This window comes from Egretta garzetta, unplaced genomic scaffold (genome assembly GCF_000687185.1).
Source record: "Egretta garzetta isolate BGI_Z169 unplaced genomic scaffold, ASM68718v1 scaffold693, whole genome shotgun sequence".
Classification (NCBI taxonomy): Eukaryota; Metazoa; Chordata; class Aves; order Pelecaniformes; family Ardeidae; genus Egretta; species Egretta garzetta.
The window spans coordinates 186,849-209,959 of NW_009259178.1; the positions used below are offsets into that span (position 1 = coordinate 186,849).

Below are 23,111 nucleotides of genomic sequence, written 5' to 3' on the forward strand. Positions count from 1 at the left end.
ACAACAAACGTTCTTCTAAAAAGCTGGCATACATTATTCATAAAACAGCACAGAGCTGTTCAGCAGCATATGGAACCGATGAATGTTGTTTTGGTGTGGGTGGAGATAGGGTTGATAGGAATGTTTTAGGGGGAAGGAAAGGAGATCATTTCACCCAGGGAATTTCAAGTGCGTCACCAACTGGAGGAGAACATTTCTAAGAGAAACTCCTCTGTTAAAAATCTGGTTTGTATGGAGAAGGGGGGGGAAGGGAAGAAAGAAAAAAGGAAGGAAAGATTGTGCCAGATATATCATCATAAAACAGAAAAGGATGGTTAGCTGGGGCTCCTGAGAGCCAAGAAATTAATGCCACACAAGAAATGCATCCTCTGTAAAATTGATACATGGGGGTTGCTAGAAAAGATTTGTTCTGTACTTGCTGGAGTGTTTCATCAGTGTTACTGGTAAAGGCAGCATACTGAATGATTATGGGTGAACAGAGAAAAGGCTAGAGAAGTGTTTCTTGATAGTGGAGCACCTACACAGCCTATTTCTGAAATTGTTTTATTGACCCTGTGCATTTGCAGGCAGGACAGGCACAGGCACTCTGCTATTCAGCCCATGGCTGCAGGAAAACAGAGTCTGTCGGGAGCAGAGACTGCTGAGCACGCTGGGTCACACAGACAGTCCTGAGGTCCTCTGACTCACCTTGCACACAGCCTGGATTTGAGCCTGTGCTCCCAAGAACAACAGTACATCAATTCACAGTATCCTTTTTGCAGATTCTCCTGCTGGCCTGAGGCTGCGATACCTGCCTGTAATGCACACCCAGGATGCATCGCCTAGTGGAGCCTGTATACATATATGCATATATACGTGCGCACAGAAGCGCTACCTGATGTTTTTCAAGGAGATGATGGGCCCTTGGGCTACCTAGCTTCTTTGACACTGGCAGCAGTCAGACCTCACATGCAGGCACCATGTTGGTGCCTTGTTCATACTGGCTGGAGCATGAAGATATGTAACACTCTCTAGATCAGCAAAATAGGCTGAGTCACATAAGTGCAAAGTATCAGAGGAGTAAGTTTCTGAGGCGCAAATGGGTTAAATCTGTCTCCTGCCCTAGGTCAGCTGAAACAGTCAGAGAAACAGGTCTTTAGCATTGAAATTACTTTGTATGGGGACCAGATAAAATACAAAGCAGTCCAGACACGAAGGGGGAAACACACCCACAGAAATATGGAAGACGACAAATCTACAAATCAAACCCAGCCTGAGGCCGAGGGGATCTACATGGCACCACTGTCCAGAAAGCCCAGCCTAGAACTGAAGACATTTCGTGAGGTGCAATGTACAAGCACATACACGCAGACTTACACTGATGAAAAGACCTCCTTTGCAACGCTACACATTGGCAACAACTTCCAGGTCTCTTGAACCAACACAACAGAAGAGCTAAAGCTCAAATATAAATCAGTTCTCTAAATCAGTGACATCTTAGCAAAATAGATGGGCAGACAAAGAGCAGAAGGGGGAACAGACATATGGAAAGAACAGGGCTGCCCATAATCACAAGACCAATTAGTGGCAGAGCCGCTTGTCATCTTGTCAGCTGGGCAGGCGTCACTGACGGGCACGTAGGGATCTTCTCAGCCCTCCATAACACAGCTTTTACAGGTCTTAGGTGCTCCACAGACACAAATACTTTTGTATGAAATAAGAAAACAGCACTACGGACAAAAGCAAAGCTGCAGTATGCTTCCCAACTTACTGAGCTAGGCAGGAAGAGAAATGGGTATCTCTCACACAACAACCTACAGCACTCAGGAGGCAGACATGTGAATCCCACAGAGGGATGAACGCAGAGTGTTCATTACTGCAGTAGTTAACTAACCATGTCAGACACCATCCCTGGGAGAAAGTCTCTGCCCTGAGGATATTACACCACGCATACACAGCGGACACAAAGCCTGACAGAGGGAACAGGGGTACAGAGATTAAGTGATTCACCCAATGTCAAAAAGACCCAAGTTTCTGCCATATGCAGACACTTTTCGTACATAAATCCTCCCACCAAATACCATGCAATTATTCCCATGCCTAGGGTGAAAGCAATCACAAGAGCAAGGTCCCAGAGCACCTGCAAGATGCAGCCTTTACTTTGGCATTTGCTGGAGTAGCAGATACTGCATCAGCAACAGCCCGAGAATGATGGCCATGCTATTTCTCTGCCACAACCTCAGCAGTATACTGTTTCTTCATCATGCTCAATAAGGCCCTCAAAACGGAGGTTCCTGAAACTGGACTGAATAAGATATTTAATTTATTTCTATTCACATTACTCTGCGATTAAAGCTGTGCAGCTGAGGCTCTGAAATCATACAACCTGTACAACAGCAGAGGGTGATCTGCTAGGAACTACTGTGCAGCACTGGGATCTTTTCATCACAGCAGAGGAGGTTTCTCTCAGGACAGACACGAGATTTAGGGAAGGGACAGTACAGGAAGACCCATGCATGTGCCTGCTTGTTAAATGCCTTTGGCTGATGCTCTGAAATATTTCAGCCTCATTCAACACACCTTTGCAAATGGTTATATCTTCTAATACCAAGGCAGAGACACGGAACACCTTTGGGAGGGAGACGGCTATTAAAGCTCTTGCCAGGGGTTCCTGGTGCCTCTCAGTTATTGAGCAGGAGCGAGGAATGAGGAAAGAAGCGATACTGCATGAAGTGGGGGATGTTTGCCTAGGAACCGAACAATTGGGTTGGGCTGGGCAAGGAGATGCTGCACACAGCCACTGTAGCAGCTGGGCATAGCCTGTGCTACCGACTGCTACAATACACTAATGTATTCCTATAAGCACACAAGTGATGCCTTCCTAATAAATACTTGATAGCAATATTTAATCATGCATGCAAGTGAGACAATATTTTTACCTAGCACCCACACCTAATAAACCACAGAGCTGTAGAGAAGGAGCAAAAACTATTTTTCTACAGAAAATCATTCCCATTAAACAGATAATCCCAAGGACATCACTTGCCAACTCCAGCACCTTTCCCGAGAGCAGAGCTCTGATTAGCATTCTCACTAGCAAGTTTTCACTGTTTACTATTGCACCAAGCTCAGTGACAGGGCATTCCTCTAAGACCCGATCACTATCACACACCAGACCTTTTTCACCTTCAAGTCCCTCCTCAAGCCTAGAGATTTTCTTTTCTGACCTGACAGCAATTCTGTGATCACTGCAGATCATCCAGAGCCCTTAACTCCTGCAGAACATAACCTTTTCAGCAACACCACCTCCACTCCTAGCAAAGAGAAACACTATGAATATTTATTTATTTACCTTGCTTTCTTTAGTAGAAAACTCAGAGGAGTTGGAGATTTTCATAGATTTTGACCGATGGGACTGCCGCCAGAGAGATTCTTCTCGGGAGTATTTCACCGAACCTGTGGCTCTCACCCGGACTTTGCTGGTGCTCTGAACACTGTTAACTCCAATCATTTCCAAAAGTGAGCGTACAGGATGAGGGAGAAGAAAGCTAATGGCACTTCCCAATTCCTTGCAGAGGAACTGGAAAAGGTTACGTCTGGAGAGCCCAGGCTCAAGCAATCAGTGTTTGCTTAAAGCGCACTAGGCTGTTTTCTCCAGCATCTTCAGGCACACTGTTTGGAGCCAGCCTGATTGTTCCAGGCATTGCTCACGTCACTGGACAGGGAGGAAAAAAAAAAAAAAGAAAAGAAAAAAAAGAAAAAGAAGAGGCTGATAGAAACTCCTCCCCTGCTCCACTCCCCTCTCCAGCATCAACTCCCCCTTCATACACACACCAACAGTGAGAGGGAGAGAGGTGGAGAGAAAGATGCTGGAACAAATGCCAGCAGATCAAGCAAGAGATTCATTTTCAGTTCACACGGCCACACTTCCCTGCCTGCAACAGCCTGCCATGCTCATTACTGCCTGCAATAACAAAGGACACCATAAAAAGAGTCTTCAATCACCTGCCAGCTACAGGCTTCTGGATGTGAGAAATACCGATGGATTCCCAAAGCACCGGAGAAATGAGTGAAAGCCCACAGCACCATAACTAAGTCCTGGCAAGCCCCAGAGAGATGCCCCAGCAAATTTCCACAACTCTAAGAAATTTGCACTCTTTAGCCAGAGCCCTTGGGGTGCCTTCCCATGGGGCAAGGAAGAGCAAGACCACTTTCACGCTCTAAGGAGAGCTTATGGGAAAAGAGGTGCCTTTCCCAAGGTGACCAGTGGAAACCAGTGGCAGAGCTGTGAGCAAGCAGCTGCAGACCCATCTCCCCTCTTGGCATCCAGGAGAGCTGTAGCCGTACCCTTCCACGAGCAAACCACATGCTCTGGCAGCTGACCCCGTGAGCAATGCCACTCCCGAGCAAGCGGTACCCTGTTCCTCCCCAGCGGGAAACCCACACCACCCAGTGACGGGAGGGGCACTGCCATGGCCCACGCACGCCACGGGCACCGCTCCAACCCACGCAAGCTTAGCTCTGCGGGTCAGGTGCGCTCCCGGCGCCTGGAGCCGCTCTCCCCCACGCAGGGGGCGAGAGATGGCCAGCACCAATGGCAGCCGGCGCTCTTACCAGGGGTGGATGCGCTATATAAGGGAAAAGGGAGATGTTTACCTCAATGTTGCAAAAGCACCATCATTTCTGGCTCCTGGAGACCCAGAGCGCAGCAGACTGTGCATTGCCATGGCAACCTGCTCCAAAGAGAGAGAGATCTCTGCTCTGCTCCACACTGGGTCGTGGCAGCTTCTGGCACATGCTGGGGCAGGCAGAGCAGCTCATGCAAGTGCCGAGGCAGAAGTGGACAACGGGGACATCATCCCAAACTCAGAAGAGGCAACCAGCTTGTGCAGAGGGAGCAGGAGGAGCTGGAAGTCTGTGTGACACGGGGACCTCACAGCAGGCTAACACAGGGTTCAGCAAGCTGCCCCATGCTGCCAGCCCACCAGGCAGGGCAAGGCCAGCAGCAGCAGGGTCGTGGTCTGGCAGGCCACCAGAGCCTCTTGTCCCACTCCCACCACAATGCACAGGGAGCTGCAAGTCCGCGCATGCGGCCAGGGACAAGGGGTTGATGCCCTGGCACACCAACACGAATGCCCCCTGCTGAAACACATCAGGCAGCCAAAGGCTGGGTGAAGGCAGTCCAGCCCCGAGTCCCGTTCAGCATCAGCTGAGCCACATTAAGGCAGAATCGGAGTTTGCTCGTCCTCCATCACATATGTGACAGAACCCTGGAGTAGATAAGAAGCTGATGAAGTGAGTGGGCTTTTCCTCTGGTTACACCTTCCCAGCCTCTTGAAATTAAGGATTTACGTCCTTAGCAGGCAAATGGCTAGACAGCCCCATTATCGTCCTAGTGCGTTTTTACTCGTAGAAGACAGTGCTGCCTCCCCAGTATGCAGCAGCCCTTTGGTCAGCAGTCACCCTTCGCTTGCGTTAACCCCAACAGATGCAAATCCCGCCCACAGACTGCAATTGGTGTGGACCATGCTGAAGGACAAGTGTCAGTGAAATAGGGAACAAGGGACCTAAATATCAATATAAAAACTGTTGCTGGGGCAACAAACTTCTGATTACCCACAGATGCTGCATCTGTCCTGCTTGAGGTAGACACTTCTTCCCCCCTGGCAAACAAGCGAAGTCCATTCTCATTTCCACAACAGTTGGGTCTAGCAAGCCCACCCCAATCTCACACATTAAGATCAAATCCCAGACGTGCCCCAGCCTTTTTACACAAACCCGTCATCGCTAGGGGGTACCCGAAGGAACAGCAGACCCTTTTTTTCTGGCAATGAACAACTGCGTGCTCCAAGTTACTTGTGCCACTTCCCAGAAAAGGCTTTGTGTTACTTAACCCATCTGAAATTATCCACTGCTAGTGGAAAAGCTTTTCAAAGAAAATCTCGTCTCAGAGGAAATTTTCACTGCAATCAAACAGCTCCAGATGAGCTAAGCAGCAGGTCCCGACAGGTGCTACGTTAAATGGCCACAAATCACTCCCCATCCTACCAGCCCCCTGCCTAGCAGATTATTCTTGCTCTTGGATTTATAAGGCCACCTCCCCAAGCACCCTCAACACATCCGAAATAATTATATTCCCTAAATATCACACACAGACCTAGGCCAATGTGAATTACACAGAGCAATTTCATTATTAAACACAAGCTAGACTGAATCACAGAAACATTTCTCTTCTGTTGCCCACAGCACAGCACCATCGCTGCTGCCTAAGTGCAGCAGTTCTCCACCTTGCATCCTCTGAGCTGAGGTTAGCAGATCCTCAGGTGGGACAGGAACCTTAATTCACGAGGGAACAGGTCTGGTTCAGCTGTAACCAAGCAGCAGTCCAAAATGCCAAAGGTGACAGGCTGCATCTTGTTCAATTTATCTTTTTTTTTTTTTTTTTTTTTTTTCCAATGGAGCATGGAAAACACTTCCTCTCAGCTCACGCTCTCCAAAAGAGAGTGCCTCCTGAGATCATGCTTTTGAAGCCTTAAATGTCTTCAGCTCAGGGATTCAGCTCAGATTTCATCAGTGCTCCTGATTTTCATCTGCAAGTGATAATAGTGTCTTGTACTCCTGACTGATCCAGTAGCCCTGTGTAAACAGTGACTGTTATTCTGGGGAAAGATCACTCTTCAACACTAGAGAAGACCCACCATTTTAGAAATTAGCATGCACACAGGATTGATTTCTGTCTGTAACTGAGCAACAGGGATTTCTGAGGGAGAAGTGGGTTGTTAACATAAATAGAGGGATAGAAGGGATTTTTTTTTTTAAAGAGGGGCTGATATGGCTGTGCAATACCAGAAAAATCAAAACTCTCCACATCCAGGGGACGCCTCCAGGTGTGTCAAGAAGCCATGATCTTCCCCTTGACCAGAGGCCAGTAAAAAGGTGGTGGGAAAGGGGCAAGATGCAGATATTCAGTCAGTGTTTAGTCTGAACAACCCAGTGACGCCACTGGGGGGACTGAAAGGATAGCAACAGTAAGGATGGTGACCCTATTTATGGAATCCTACCAGCAAACCATAAAGCAGCAGGAGAATTTCAAACTTCAGTCCGAAACAGATGCAGGATGGGAAAAACCAAAGTCTCTACTATTCCTTCCATCTTACCCTTTTATAGCAACCCAAAAGCTTTTCACCTGTCACGGGCGCTATGGCAGACTACATCCCCCATAGAGTAAACAGGCAGCCATTCCAACTTACTGTGCAATAAGATACTTCCCATCTCTTCCTCCCACAGGTCAAGTTTCCCTGGGAGGCCAAACATACTCACCCCTTGTTTGGTCCTCCTAATGTCATTTAGCAAATCAACACCACAAGAAGAGCTGTGGAATTCAAAGTGAAATCAATACTGGCTTTTAGGGACCAAACCCAAGGACCACGTTACTGTGTCTGAAGAACTCCAATGTCCTCACACAAAGCCACAAGAATCCATTAGCGTCATTCAAGCCTGATCCCAGTGACAAAAATATCACCAACAAAAGCCAAAAAAAATAAACACGCACGCATCAATTACCTGAAATATAGCGTCAAGAGCCAATAACATGTTTGTGTAGTATAGAAAAGTGGCACTCTTTAATGCTGCTATTAAATACTGTTTGTTAAATAAACAGCATTACGTCTTTCATAAGATTGCTTTCCTTCTTCCTTCAACCTTCTTTTCTTCTTCCCCCCAAAACAGACAGGGAGGGGAAAGTTGATTCTGCTGAAGAAGCTACTCCTACACAGTGGCTACAGAACTGGAGCTCAATAACTGATCAACAGTAACATTATTGAACTGATATTCCTGTGATATTAAGATGTAATTTCTGAGGTCTGCTGACCAGGGGGAGTTGACAATCAGGATTAAATCTAAATGCCTCCAACCACCATCCCTGTGAACAGCAGAAATACTAAAGCAACCACTTCATTTCTACATGTGTAAGCAACCAGGTCAACAGGAACCCTAACAGGGTAGCAGCAGGTATGGTGGGAGAATGATGGATATTGATAGAAAATTTCAAAATTATTAACCAAAATTATCCACCTAGCTTTCCCCAAGAGAGACTCCTATTCTCTACCAACCACACTGCATTATTACCAGCCATCTATGGAGATTTTATGGGTTTTATCCCAATCTGAATTTACCAGCAAAAAACATCTGTTGATGTCTTCAAGAAAGAATCTTTCATTTTCTTATAGTTTATATTGTAGTACATACACCTGTGCTCTGAAGGAATCCCTGGGGATGACTCTGGTTTCTCTTACAATACGGAAAGTAATCCTTACAATGGAAAGCGGTCAAATTACTACAGCCCAGAAAGCTATCCCATCTCAACTAGGCTATTGTAGCTGCACAAGCATGTGCTTTTAGACCACCTCAACCATGAAGCAAAGCACATCAACTCATAGCACCAGGAAAACACAAGCATTGCACCTGTGACCCCATGAGGGCAACTGAAGGCTGTACGTTTTACTTTATATGAGCAGCAGGCTAAAAGCACATCCACAACCAGCTGGCTCGTGGTCACAGACAAAAGTCTTCACTACCGACTTTTTACATCAGTAAGCCCCTAAAAGAGAGCAGAGTCACAAAACCGTATCGGCTGGTGGAAGACCAAATCAATCCTGATGTCACTGTACTTCTCTGGGATCCATGCTGCATCTTGAGATGCACTCCTAAGATGTGTGCCCTGTTGAGAATAGTGGGAGACCACAGGTTTAATGAAAACAAGCTCTTTGATAATAGCAGGCATGCAAAAAAAATCATGCCCCCTTTATCCTGATTAGCACTGCAAGTGAAGAGACGCCATCACCCATCTTCATTTTGCTCCCTGCATATCTGAAAACAGCTCTGTGTCACAGACTGGCTGTTGCGTTTCCTGGCAAAGCACTATAGTCTCCAGGGGAAAAAGTTTCTCCTCTTGCATGCCTCTTTTTAGGAACTATCGCCTACTGCCAACAGGGCTGACAGAAATTGTGAGCCATGTAGTAGGCACCAACTAACACAGACCACCAAGTTCCTTAAGTTAAACCTGCCAGATGTAGCTACAGAAAACAGCGGCGCCTCGAACATATCCATAAAAGCACCAAAAACCTAAAATTGCACATGGCTGTGACAGAAACCCACAGGGAGGTGAACCCCTCACCACCCAGCACTCCCCCAGAGATGTGTGTAAAAAAAGAAAACCAACCACCCTTCAGTGCTTCCCTCTGATTCAGTCAGCAAACACAATAGGAAGAAGGAGGGGAGGAAAGGAAGAAGGAGGGGAGGAAAGGAAGAAGGAGGGGAGGAAAGGAAGAAGGAGGGGAGGAAAGGAAGAAGGAGGGGAGGAAAGGAAGAAGGAGGGGAGGAAAGGAAGAAGGAGGGGAGGAAAGGAAGAAGGAGGGGAGGAAAGGAAGAAGGAGGGGAGGAAAGGAAGAAGGAGGGGAGGAAAGGAAGAAGGAGGGGAGGAAAGGAAGAAGGAGGGGAGGAAAGGAAGAAGGAGGGGAGGAAAAGATAATCCAGATCACTCAGAACCACACAGGTTTCATGTGTCACCCACACTTGCAAGCATTGCACCATGGAAGGAGGAACTCCAGGGGGAAAAAAACAGGCATAATCTTTGACATCCATTTCCTCCACAAATGCAGGTACCTCTGGAGTGATGGCCAGCTGCCTTGCCCCAAAAGCAGGAGAAATCCTTTCTAACCTCCACGACTCCTGCCAGAAACCATATGTCAGCATGGCAGAAAATAGGTGGCTTGGATTTGCCCCATGTTTGTACCAGGATCTTATGAATACTGCATCACCCAAGAAAGCATGACCTCGGAAGGAAGCTAGACGTTCCACTTAGCATCACAGGAAAAGGAGGAAGAAAAAATAAATCAAAATTTAAGGAGCAACCTAGCTCTCTTTCTTGAAAGAAAACAGTGTAACTGGGTCAGAGAGAGAATAGTCCAATGTCATTTGAAAAGTGTGGTGACAAACAGAAGGAAGGAATACCAAAGATTTATATAGCAATAATTCTAAAACTGGTGGAAGTAATGTTTTCTCCTCTTCTTTTTTTTTTTTTTTTTAAATATGGTATAAATTATATTCCTACTCCTCCTTCCCTCGAGTTGCAGCACAGAACTTAGATTTCAAGCAGATCAGTGGGTGGAAGATCAAAGAATGTTTTTCAGAATTTGTTTTCTACCTACATGGAGGTGGGAGTAATATGTCATAGGGACCAAAATGTATGTGTGACATTGTATTAGAGATTTCCCAGCTCAAAAAGAGCCCCAAATTCCTCCTTTAAAGTGGCAGAGCACATCATTCCTGCAGACTACCAGTCTGTATCCTCCACACTGACAGCAGAAGAAATGGGAAGCTCTGAAAGGTGACATTCATCCTCAGGAGCTGCTAAGCATTTCGGTTAAACCTGGGGACTACTGACAGCCTTGGCTATCTGACAGGCTGGAGAAGCTACACATAAAATTATTCACTTGTCTGATCAACCTGGACAAGACAGTACAGAGACCTTGCCTCCACAGATGAAAATTAAGCCCCCAAACATTCATTAGGAACCTGGTATTGAGCCACATAATTGCAGCTAGTAGTAATGGAAATTCTTAGCTGACTCTGCTTGGGTTTCACTCCTTGCTGACACAAAAGCCTGGTGAGATCTTTTGAATAACAATCAGAAAGCAAGCAGATGAAAGGTTGGAGGAGCAAAAATAATTCAGAGAAGTGCAGATCATGAAGCAGAAACAGGCCCGTCCTGTAATGGCTGTTTCCTAGCAAGACAAGCATTCCCTAGTACCACCCCTAGACCACACAGATGAATTCTTATTCCTGCATCACCATTACAAAATGTTCTGGTTTAAGCCTTTTCTGAAGTTCCACTCTCCCTGCTCAGGTACAGAGTTGGTGGAGAGCATTAGGTTTTTGCTATTATCCTATGTTGCTTTCATCAACAGAATACCTGGGTTTATTTGGCTTGAGAAGTGCATAGATTTCAGATTTTTCTCTTTATATGCACTGAAGCAAGTTCCTGGAACACAAAAGGAAAATGCACACTCATGGGACCCAAAGCAATGCATGCGCCACCATAACCTGGTTTCATTCACAATTCTGCACAGGTGTCCTTTAACCAGTTATTACTCTTAGACAGGACAAACAACAACACCCAAAAAAATCGTACGCCGAAGGAAACAAAGGTTATTGCAGCATGAAGGTCCTGGCGGAGGATGGAGGGGAGCGAAGACAAGCCAGGTGTTCCCTTCAGTCACTATGGTTCTGTGGCTCTTCGGAGAGTGAAAGGAAAGTATGCTTTTGCAAACAACTGTTCAAGACAAGGATTAATGGTTTTATCCTGCATTCCCTGACTTTTATACTGCCAGATTAGACTCTCTTGTCTCCTAGCAGCTGAAAGGGGCCTTCTGCAACAGATCTTTCATTTCAAACACATAAGGAATGGCTGCCCCAGAAACATTATCCCAGCAGAAATATTTTTAACAGGGAAAAACTTCATTTTGGGGGATACACAAGGGAGGCAAGCTCTTCTCCTGCTGAGCAGAGCTCTGGCTCCTTCAGTGGAGCCAAGAAGCTTGGTCCCCTCCACGCCCCTCCCCTGCCCACAGCCACGGTGTGCTCCAGCAGTCAGCCCTGTCCTCCCGGGGCCCTTCTGCCACCCGGCCACACGCTCCCATCCCCCCAAACTCATCAGGCTCCCGTCCTCATTCAGCAGCAGCAGGAAGGTGGGAACTCCTTGCCAAGGAGCCTCATCCATGAAATGGAGGAAGTGTGGAGGCTGCAGATGAGAGCAATTAGGGTGTACACAGCAGTCTGATCAGTGTGATTTCTTCTGCGTAAATGGGGCGGAGGGAAGTTAGCTACCTGATGCTCACTCCCCTCTCTCTGCTAAATACCTGAAGTGATTGGAATGGATGAAGCAAGATGCCAGTAATTCTCTTTAAATTGAGCCTTTGCTTTGGAGAGCCTTTAAAGGGAAAAAATAAAAAAAAAAAAAAAAAAAAAAAGAAAGAGGAGGCAGAAAGACAGTGGCAAAAAAAAAAAACCATCCTTAATTAAAGTGCGGGAAACTGACAGCAAAATGAGATAAACCCTACCTTGCAGCTGCTATAGGAAATTGCATATCCACACAATCCTGATCAAGAATTCAGATCATTTAGGAAATTAAGGGGGACTAGTTCTTCAGAAGAGTTCAGCACCAGCAACTCCCACTTAATTTGGTCACTTCATTACAGTGCTTCTCCAGGAGATAAAGCCCAGTCAAAAAACAGCCTTTGAGAAAAAGCAGATCTTTTACACAGGACTGGAGTCTTATCTCCATCCACAGCCCCTGCCAGGGTGGCTTTAGCCAAGTCCCTGTAGAGCATCCCAGACCCCTCAGCATGATGGGGAGGCTCCCTGACAGCATGATGGGGAGGCTCCCTGACAGCATGATGGGTCAGCAAAAAGCTACCACCTCCTACCAGAAGACACACAGACAGGTACAACCCCCTTACATCCAGGGTTCATGTTGTGGGGCAACACAACCACCAGAGTCAGCCCACGTCAGAGGTTGGGTGATGTCCTTGACTCCATGAATGAGGTATCTAGGACACTGCAGATGCAGAGGACATTTACTTAATGCAGGACAATATGGGCAGGTGGTACTTAGCACACTGCCTAACGACAGACTACCCTTTCCAAGATGCTGCAGACATTTTATCTCCTTGCATAAGACAGGCCTCGTCACTGCCACCTTACTTGAGCAGAGTCTCACACACCTTGCCACAAGGTGACAAGAAGATGACACAGTGGCTAGCACTATACCAGCACTTCATTCGTGGGGACCGCACTGCCTACAGGAGATGAAGCAAGCATGCATGGACAAAATTAGGCTCTTTCCAAGCCAATCTCCTCCTCTTCTCATTCCAGACAATGTCATGAAGCCCAGCTTTGAAGGTGCTGGGGTCACATAATGCAAACGCAGAGTATCGTCAGTGAAGATGGTTTCACTGCACCAGATTAAAGCTGGTGGGAGCACAGGGGGAAGAAACCAGCTTGCAGATAAACTGCTCCTATGCTGTAGTCATGAGGTTTCTGACATTGCCCCAGCCTGATTTCGTTCCCCTTGCAAGTAGGGAGACCCCAGCCATGGCCTCCCTTTCTATAGGAATAAACAAACAGTGGTCTGGTCATGATTCTCTTAAGCTAATAACCCACGAATTGGACCTAGTTGTTTTAACTGTTCAGTGTGCCCTCACTCATGGTGGTGCTGCATTTCTCCTCCAGCTTCCCTCACCATCCACAGCAGGACCTGCAGCAGCTAATCCGGGATGCCAGGAACATCTGTTCTGAGGGGATGAGTACTGAAGCTGGGTCCCTTTCTCTCTCTCAGACCTGGTAAACCTGTCCCTCATCCCCACCTGTAAATGCTGGTAACAGTGTGATGCACCATGAGCCTTAGGAGCAAGCATCAAGCCCAACCACAGCAGATTACTGCCGCACTAACTAGAACATGGTCAGTCACAACTCTTGGTATCTAGCACTCCTTCCAGGGCTTCAACTCACCAGGACAAAGGGACCTTTGCTACAGGAAAGTATAAGATAAAAGCTGAAATTCAGGATCACCTTGCCTGATCACAGCTTGATACAATATTATTTGTGTGCTTGGAGTGTGACAGCTCAGAGTCAAAGGATGGGAGTTTCAAAAAGTTTTCTTGTCTTTGAAAAATTTCAGTAACCTTAATCTGCCTGGATTTAACAGACCTGACTCACCTTCTACACCAGCCAGACCCACAGAGATAGATGCTCCCGATTTATACCAGAGAAGAGAATCACAGCTTGGGATGCTGGTTCTCATTTACAAGGAATTTGCCCCAGTTTGAAGGCATACAGGAACCTTGCAGTAAGTATAAACTACCACTTTCAGGTCAACATGCACTGACAATGCATAACTGGAAATCAGGCTACTGTCTCCACGTCTAGTCTTTACCAGCAGCTGATGGCAGATTAATGGGATGTGTGACAGACGGCCAAACTGGAGCTAAGATGGAATAAAAGAGAACGTACATATATCTGCCTGCCTGGCAAAGTACTGAACATATAAATACTGCAAGCAGATCCCATGGGGAGAACCATGCTTTTAATCACAGTTTGGCGTATTTGCCTTTACGGGTCCCAACTTTAAAAGCAATCCCAGATCTGACAAAAGGAAAGAGGAAGAAGAAAAAGAGATGAATCTTTGTGTAGACAGGTGTACAAAAGCAAAACTCTTTTCAGTGTTAATGAACAGATAGAAAGACACAAGGTGAGCAAGATCATATAAGCATCTCTCATTTCCATCTCTAGCCAGAGTAAAATCTCTATTCTCAAAGCACTATCAGTGACACACCGAGAATCACGTCCTGAAGGCCTTATGGTGTTTACTAAAGAGTCCTTATTGTTGGGGAAAAACTTAATAAAACAAAGAGATGGCTCCCTCATGGGAGTGGAAAGGAGCAATCAGATCTCACATCAGAAGTTGTCTGAGGCTGATCACACAGAAGACAGAAGTGTCCATCCTCGCATGTTGACATCTGCCCCCTGAAGGGCTATTTTCCTTTCTAGACAAAAAAAAAAAAAAAAAAAAAAAAAAAAAAAAAAAAAAAAAAAAAAACACCAGGGTCAGGGCCACACTCTGTGCTCAGCAGCACTAAGGGTAATGGCAGCTTTCAATTTCTGCCTGTCTGCTGGCTGTCCTGAATAGCCATGCAGAATTTGCACCCCTGACACTGTGAAGTGGATCTGGGTAAATGCCCCAAAGGGCTTACCAAGCCCTGGGTGAACGCTTATCTGCAAAGGTGTAAGCACTTACCAAGATCTCCCCACACAGACACACACCCCCTTCCTTCCCCTCCAGCACCACTCGGGTTTGCTCCAGGGCTCAGCAGAGCTTCATACCAGGGTGCAGCAGAGTCCCGAGGGGAACACAGAAAGACCGGAGAGGGCAAAAAGCCCACTAACATCCCCACGGGTCTGCATGGTTCACCAGTGGGTGCTGAGGACCTCACTCCCACGGGGGGACACTGCCACCCTGTGGAAACGGTCCCTCCTCTCCCAGGCGGTCGGGGAACGGCGCAGGGAGATGGCTCACAGCCTCACCCATGCTGCTAACGCACCAGCAAGCCCTAGGCCCTTCAGCGCCATGCTGTAGGAGGGCTCTGTGAACTTAATTTATTGAGATTAATGCAAATTTTATTTCTGCCCAGTCTTTGCCATCACCTATCTAGTGGCATGGCGGCTGCTGTGGACACAGTGATGTAGCTAATGAAATGCACAGCTACTGCCACTCACACCTCTCCCCTCCACTAGTAAATTAGGACAACAAGGGGTAGAGCATCAGCAAATCTTCAGACAAGCCAGATGAGAGACAGAGGCTGGGTGCCACCTCTGTCCCCCAGACATCAGGGCAGCATGTAGAAAAGGTCAAAGAAGCCTCAAACGAAGTCGGACACCATCACCGGGTTTCTTCTACCCTGCTACATACAAAAAATCCTGAGTCCTTGCTTTGGGTGAACTGGCAAAGAGCTAGGCAGCCTCAGCATTAGCAGGTCAGTGCAAAACACCAATATACAGCCTTGACTGCATAATTCTGTCTGCAGGAAAATAAACAGCAGGTGAGCACCAGTGGACGTCTCTCGTCAGTACACTCAGAAGGTTATTTAAACACAGTCTGGAGACCTATTTATTCAATAAGGGCTGTAATTAGCCTGCAAATTAATCTCAACACATCTCTCTATGGCAGACTGAGAAATGAGATTCCTTGGGAAAAAAAAAAAATAAGTGTTGCTGCTGACAAGACGAATACTCTGTAACCAGATTTAGAAAATAAAGATATTAAGTCTAAAAACAAGGAGGTTGAGTTTGTATTCTTAAATCCTTAGTAAGAACTGAGGCAGGAGGGCCCAATAAAAAGCTCCCCAAAGAGACTGGAGAAACTAAAGAAACTACCAATACTAGAGAACAAAAGTCTGCTACTCGTGACTATGCAGGTACATCTGCATTTCACAATAGGCCTGACACAAAACCCACAGAAGAGACAGTAATTCTTTTGATTTACTTCAGTAGGCTTTGGGTCAGTTCTCAGATGCAGCAACCTCTCATTTCCATTACCAAAAAAAAAATAAATTATGAGCTCTAGTGTATGTGCGCCTCTCTTCATTCAAACAGACTGCTGTTTCATGCCAGAGATCAGACAAAAGAGAAATGAAGCATTCTCATTATTATTGACAATGAAACAAGATTCATCCTGCTCAGCCTCTTCCCCTGTTCTTCAGATTTAACTCCTGGCACAAACTTAATGAACAAAACCCGAAGCAAAGCAGCCTGTGCCAGACAACACATTCTAATCTGAAATTACATCTCCTGCTCTAATGTGAAAACCCCAAAGCACCTTTGATGAAAACACACACACGCCTTCCAGATACGCAGAGCTCAGGGTTAGCTCTTAACATATGTATCCAATGGTCAGAACCAAGTGGCTGCTTCTGTCCACTTTAATCAGGAGACAGCACTCTGGGACGGCACAACTGCATGAGCTTACAAGACCCACAGGGCTCTAGAGCTGGCCCCCCTGGAGTTCAGTCTTGCCTCTCCACGCTGCAGAGTTTCAATCACAATCAAGCAAAGGCAAGGGGGAAAACAACAGAGTAAATACTGCATACATTATATATGCTCTGGGAGGAGAAACGTGCCTATCACTTGTCCTGTTTGACAATTAAGATTCAAAAAATACAAGCAGGTGTTCTGTTTTGAACCATCTCTCAGTAAAAATGAAACCCATGTTCTGCAGTTTGTTCCTTACCTTCAATAGCCCTTTTGGGAAGTCTTTGCCATCGTTCATCCCCTGGAGGTTAGCAATGAACTCCTGGCAGGTCATCTTTTTCCCAATGTTCTGGAAGGGACGGCAGAGAAACACAGCATCACATTCGTGCTGCTTTCCAAAAATGATGTAAACAAGCAACATTGGATGAATTGCATCTTCCTGCTCTCATTTAAGGCCAAGGTAGGCAGCACTAAGAAGTCATTCCCAAGATTACTCAGACAAAAGCATCCTTGTGTGAATACAGCTAGAAGGTGCACTTGGACCCCAAGTCCCACACACCCAAAAAGATAAACAGGTAAACACTGGAGGGTAATGAAGAGAGCGATGATGAAGCTCCTTTGTATCCACACGATGCCTTACACACCCATGTCTCCAGAGGCTCTACCAGCCTCTGATGTAAAAGCTCTACATGATCCTGCTGTGGGGCATAAGGAAACTGTCAACTGAGGCCCTTTCCAAACCTTCCTCTTAGGATTTCCAATGCTCCCTTCCAGTAGCAACTTACCTGAGTTGGAATAAGATGCCCACGAGCAGCCATTATCTTTTCTGATTCACAGGCTGAGGCTGCCTTGACATTTCCATAGCATTGTCCTCTTTTCTTTCTGCCTAATTCTCAGACTGAAAGTTGCCCAACTGAGCCTCAAACAGGAAAGGAACAGCAGTGCTCACACAGGACCTGAACTGCTCCAGAGGCTTGAGGCTGCTCTAAACTGCTCTCAGATCCCAGTCTTCATCATCCCTCAGAGAAGGTGTCTGTACTCAGTCCCCTGCGTGCTAGAAGTCCCACGCTTGGCATGGGGGAAGCCTTGTGAGCAGGCAGCAATGACCACACTGAGCTGGTAAAAAAGGAGCCCAGAGGGATCTCAGGAAAGGGAAGCAGCCTGGGATGAGCTATCAGACATTGTTAAAGGCAGAGGAAAACCAGGGCTCTGTGATGACCACAGTAGCTTTGGGATGCCACTGCTGCCAGTCAGGAGGAAGGGGTGAAGAAGACTTCTCCATGGTCAGGGTATGCCATGACTGGAGAAACACAGTGGAAAAGCTTTGTGTGTGGACAGTGACTTAAGTTAGGAGCAAGAGCCCAGATTAACACAGGAGTGGAGCCCAAAGAAGGGCAGCAGTCAGTCATACAGGTTACAGTTACATAACAGCTTGGACTGCACATCACAGAATGGGAAGGGTTGGAAGGGACCTCCAGAGATCATCTAGACCAACCCTCCTGCTAAAGCAGGTTCACCTAGAGCAGGTTGCACAGGAGGGTTTTGAGTATCTCCAAAGAAGGAGGCTCCACAACCCCCCTGGGCAGCCTGGTCCAGTGTTCTGTCACCCTCAAAGTAAAGAAGTTCTTCGTCATTTTCAACTGAAACCTCTTATGCTTCAGTTTATGCCCATTGCCCCTTGTCCTGTCGCTGGGCACCACTGAGAAGGGTCTGGCTACGTCTTTGTGACATCCACCCTTAAGATATTTCTAAGTATTTAGGAGATCCCCTCTCAGTCTTCTTCAGGCTAAACAAGACCAGCTCCCTCAGCCTCTCCTTGTATGAGAGATGCTCCAGTCCCCTAATCATCTTTGTTGCCCTCCTCTGGACTCTTTCTATGAGTTCCTCATCTTTCTTGAATCGGGGACCCAGAACTGGACACAGTAGTCCAGGTGGGGTCTCACCAGGGCAGAGTAGAGTAGGAGGATAACCTTCCTTGACATGCTGCCCACACTCCTCTTAATGCACCCCAGGATACCATTGGCCTTCTTGGCAACAAGGGCCCACTGGTCAGCTTGTTGTCCACCAGGACTCCCAGGTCCCTCTCGGCAGAGCTGCTTTCCAGCAGGTCATCCCCCAATCTGTACTGGTGCATGGGGTTCAACCTCCCCAGGTGCAGCACTCGGCACTTGCCCTTGTTGAATTTCATCATGTTCCTCTCCGCCCAACTCTCCAGCCTATCCAGGTCCTACTGAATGGCAGCACAGCCTTCCGGCGTATCAGCTACTCCTCCCCGCTTTGTCTCGTTGGAGAACTTGCTGAGGATACACTGTCGACTCATCCAGGTCACTGATAAATAAGATGAACAAGACCAGGCCAAATACTGAGCCCTGGGGACCCCACTAGCTACAGGCCTCCAATTAGACTCTGTGCCCCCATCACAACCCTCTGAGCTCTGCCATGCAGCCAGTTACTGATCCACCTCACTGTCCATCCTCTACTTCCCTTCCATAAAGTATGATCAGGGAGAGACAGAAGACAAGCAAACCGTGACTGTCAGCCTCATCTAGCCACAGAGGAAGATCCCACAGCCCGTGGTCAGCATGGACCAGCAGAAAGAAGGCAGGCAGGAACACTGCCTTCCACAAAAGAGGAGATACTTCTGGAGGGGCACATGATACACTGCTTCCCACATCAGGAAGGCTCCACACAACACAGTCCAGCTCTAACCCTGGCTCTCTGGTTGCTAAGCTTGCAGAATACAGCTCATAGTTACAATCTTTGGGTGCAGGCTGGAGCTGTACTACTAGACTTGCAAATGCTTTCTTTCCTCCCTGCAGACTTCAGCCTGCTTCTGTTTGTTTCCTCCATGCAGCAGTTTGCAGCTTCCCCACGCTGACCAAAACCAAGAGCAGTGTGGCTCATTTCGCCCACCAAGATAACTAGCATTGCAGAGGAATGGCTGTTTTGCTCCAGGACCAAAGCTAACATCTCCACACAGTGCCACACAGGTTCCAGAAGACGTGCCTGGCAGTCTAGAGATACCTTAAAAGTCTCTAGCACGACAGTCTGGGTGATGACCTCCCTGCAGAGAAGCGAGCATGCATCTCCAACACACAGCTAGCAAAAATTATTTAGTCACAAAGAGAATGAAATGTGGCAAGACAGGGATAAATAAAGGGATAAGAGTTTGTCTACAAGAGTTAAGGGAAAGTGTGAACTGAAGGCAGAGCAGCTGCACTACAACCCTACAAGCATCTGAGCTTGTTGTGAAATAAAAGTCCGCACTTACGATCAGTATGTCAGCAACAAATGCAGCTCAATGTAGACAAGCCCTGTGACTCATTTGCTTCCTGCTCTAGCAGAATCATGCTAAAGATGGGTCAGAGCATTACCTTTGTTAGAAAACAGGCAATTAGTGTATATCTGCAAGGGGCTGCATTCCAAGTCAAAAATGCCCAACTTACCAACTATGTGGAAAAATGCAAAGCAATACGAGGAAGACCAAAATTACAGGAAAGCACAGAGAGAGAGAACGAGAGAGAGAGAGAGGAGATACATGCAGGAGTCCGGCAAACATTACAGCTGCATACAGGTAACAACACGCTAACAACTGCCAGCAGGATAAGCCTCCAAAGTTACACACTACAACAGCCAGAGTGTCCTGGGTTTGGCCGTCATTAAACCATGATACAGAGCCATCTTAGCTGCAAATCACCAGCAGCAATGATGGGTCAGGGCCAGATCATTTACTCTGGTACCCAGTGAAGACAGCAGGGCCCACTAAAGCATCGCAGGGAGCGACGGGAAACGCTGTCAGCCTGACGCACAACCATTTAGTCTCCCTCCCTGGACCACAAGGCCTGTACAGCAGATGCCCCAGGCTGCTCACCGCTCTGGGGAGTGGGATACCTGCGCAAGCAGTCTCAGGCGTGCTTAGGAGAAGTCATGTATGCTAAGAGGCACACTGGGGCACCTTCCTCTACCTCCGCTCACCCTCCCGCACGACTGACACATTCCTCAGTCAGGGAAGGCTCAGCCTTCAGAGGAAAAAACAAACAAACAAACAAAAAAAAAAATCTTCACAACTCCTTTCCCCCTCCTGCTTCTACAATTTTCAGACAAAGGCATTCAGTTAACGAGAGGTGGGCGTCAAAACCCCTGGGGAAGCGCAGACGAGCCTCAGCTTCATTACCTGCACCCACCACAGAGCTGCACCCACAGGGACTGAGCAGCCCTTGGAGACAGACCCAGGGTGCCTGCATCTCCTGCTGCCCAACCCACCACCCCTGAGATCTCCCAACTGAGGCCTGCCTGGAAGAGCCCTTCGCAGTGCAGCGGAGGGTCTCAGCCAGAGAGAGGCCCCAAAGCTACCCAGCTGAAGCCATCGCTCCTGCATGCTATCATGCCATGCACCCTGTGTTTTTCCTTCTCCCTCCTGACTCCAGGACAGAGGAAGCCTCCCATCAGCTTGGGAATACCATGCATAGCAGGCGTATTGCACCATGGGTGCTGAAATACATGTCCTAGGGCTGCTGGCACCCAGTACCGGTGTGACTAAGAGGGCTCAAACTGGAATACTTCCCCCGGGCAGGCAGATGGGAGAGGTGTGCAGTGAGGGAACACAGTGCTCCCACTCAGGATGCTCATGTTCCCCCTCTGCTCTCGTGGCTCTGGGCAGACCCGACATAACCCTGGCTGAGCAGAACTCTGGTTCCACCAGATCTCTCCCCTGCAACTAGATGCCTGCAACCACCACCCTCTCCTTGTGACCTTCCCAGCTCCTCTTCACCTCCCTTCTTTCTTCTGCCTTCCCAAATGTTTTTACATACTGGAAAGGGGAAACCAATCCCAACCACAGCCTCCTGGCCAGGGACAGCTGTGGTAACCACGGAAGAATGGGAAGCACACCAAAAAGATAGGGGCCTGAGGACAAGGAGCATCCTCACACATTATGGCAAAACCAGGTCTAATACCAGGCTTACACATGACTGATCCGGGCATGCTGGAAAGCCCTGCCTAGGACAATAGCCTGGGAGTGCAGCCTTCTCACTGTTTGCTGTCTGCAGGGGTGCTTTGGGATCAGGCCACCATCCAGGGGACTCTGCTGCCAGACCACCACCCCCTCCAAGCACAGTGTCAACAGGAGCAACAAAGCTGTGCATACTCACATGGCCATGCAGGTCTGTGTTCAGCAGCATCATGGCACACGTGAGACAGTGAACTCCATCTGCAGAAAGAGACATAACCAGAGTCACATGCAAACCCACAACTGGAGTTTTAAGAACAGCTGAAACTGAACCTCATAGCCTAATTGAGTCTGTTCCCTTAATGAGAATCTGTTTTATCAAGAAATACACATAATTAAATAAGTGAACAGTGAGGTCATCCCACAGCTGCCAAGCCAGAACAGCCTTTCTTTCATCTTTTAATGACTGTCAAAACTATCTTGCAGCACCCATGGATGAGGCAAATTAGACAGGAAACCATGCTGCCACCCTTTGCTTGCTAATACCAATACCACAGCCTGAATCAGCTCCCTCTTCTTCATTTATTTCAGGGCAGAAATGGAAGAGTAAAATACACCCATTCTTGTGTGCAGAGTGGATTCAGGATGGTATCCTGTCTTCTTCCTGCTCTGGCCACCTTCTCATTCACGGCTCAATTAGACTGAATTTTGGAGAACTTCAGTCAGCTATTTACACTGCCTTGGCTCCATATTAGGTAGAGCATGCTCCAGCAATTTCGAAAATCGTCCTGTAGCAAGGGCCCTCAACAATGAGCCAGAAGAGACAGGCTCCATCCTGTCCTCCTCCACCCTTGCCTCCATCCCTCAAGTCACTGTGGTAGACTTGGGAAAGTCAGTGTAGACTGTCACTTGCAAAAGTGAACACCAATTTCATATTCCTCATTTTCCAGGCACCCCTTTCAAGACCCAAAATGTGCTAGCTGTGCACAAATCCAGAAGAAGGTGACAGTGCCCACAGTGCCATTTATCACCTCTGAAAATCCAAATGCTTCTAAGTCAGTTTCCAGATTCTAGAAACACATCAGGGAAAATATTTCCTCCATTCTCCTGTTCAAAAACACATAGTGCTACTTTCCCTTCTCTCACAGGGGTGTCATAAGGACACAGTGTCATTTATGAGACATGTACACACTGCAGGGAGATGTATGTACAAACCTTGATAGCTGAGTCCAGATAATGACCATGCACAGGTCCCTCTGTGCTGTGAAGGAAGCGTAACGAGGATGAGGATAGATATATCTCACACTCAGTGTGACTATCACAGGCTTAAACCTGTGCAAGATGAAGCCATTACAGAAAGATGTTCCCCAAGGACCGTAAGGATCATATTTTCTCAAGACATTTGTACAGGCCCTAGCACCCAAACAATGTGGCTGAACCGTAGCAGAGCATCAAATGAGAGAAAAACTATTATCACTAGCAGTAGAAAGTCCGAAGCAACTTGAATCTGGGTGCTCCAGTTCAGGTCTATGCATTTCTCTAGGGCAGCCTTGTCCTCTCATTTCCAAACCACAAATGCATCCAGAAGATCAAAAAGGGA

General features: G+C 47.3%; 1 protein-coding gene across 1 annotated transcript in view; it reads right to left on the bottom strand.

Moving 5' to 3' along the window:
* Positions 1-23,111, bottom strand: part of PSD3 (pleckstrin and Sec7 domain containing 3) — a 71,893-nt gene that overhangs the window by 34,083 nt on the left and 14,699 nt on the right. Inside the window, exons 5-6 of the mRNA XM_035891199.1 lie at positions 21,714-21,772; positions 16,823-16,912 (exon numbers count right to left, since the gene is read on the bottom strand). Of these exons, the coding sequence (XP_035747092.1) occupies positions 16,823-16,912; positions 21,714-21,772 (149 nt within the window). The remainder of the gene's footprint in view (positions 1-16,822; positions 16,913-21,713; positions 21,773-23,111) is intronic.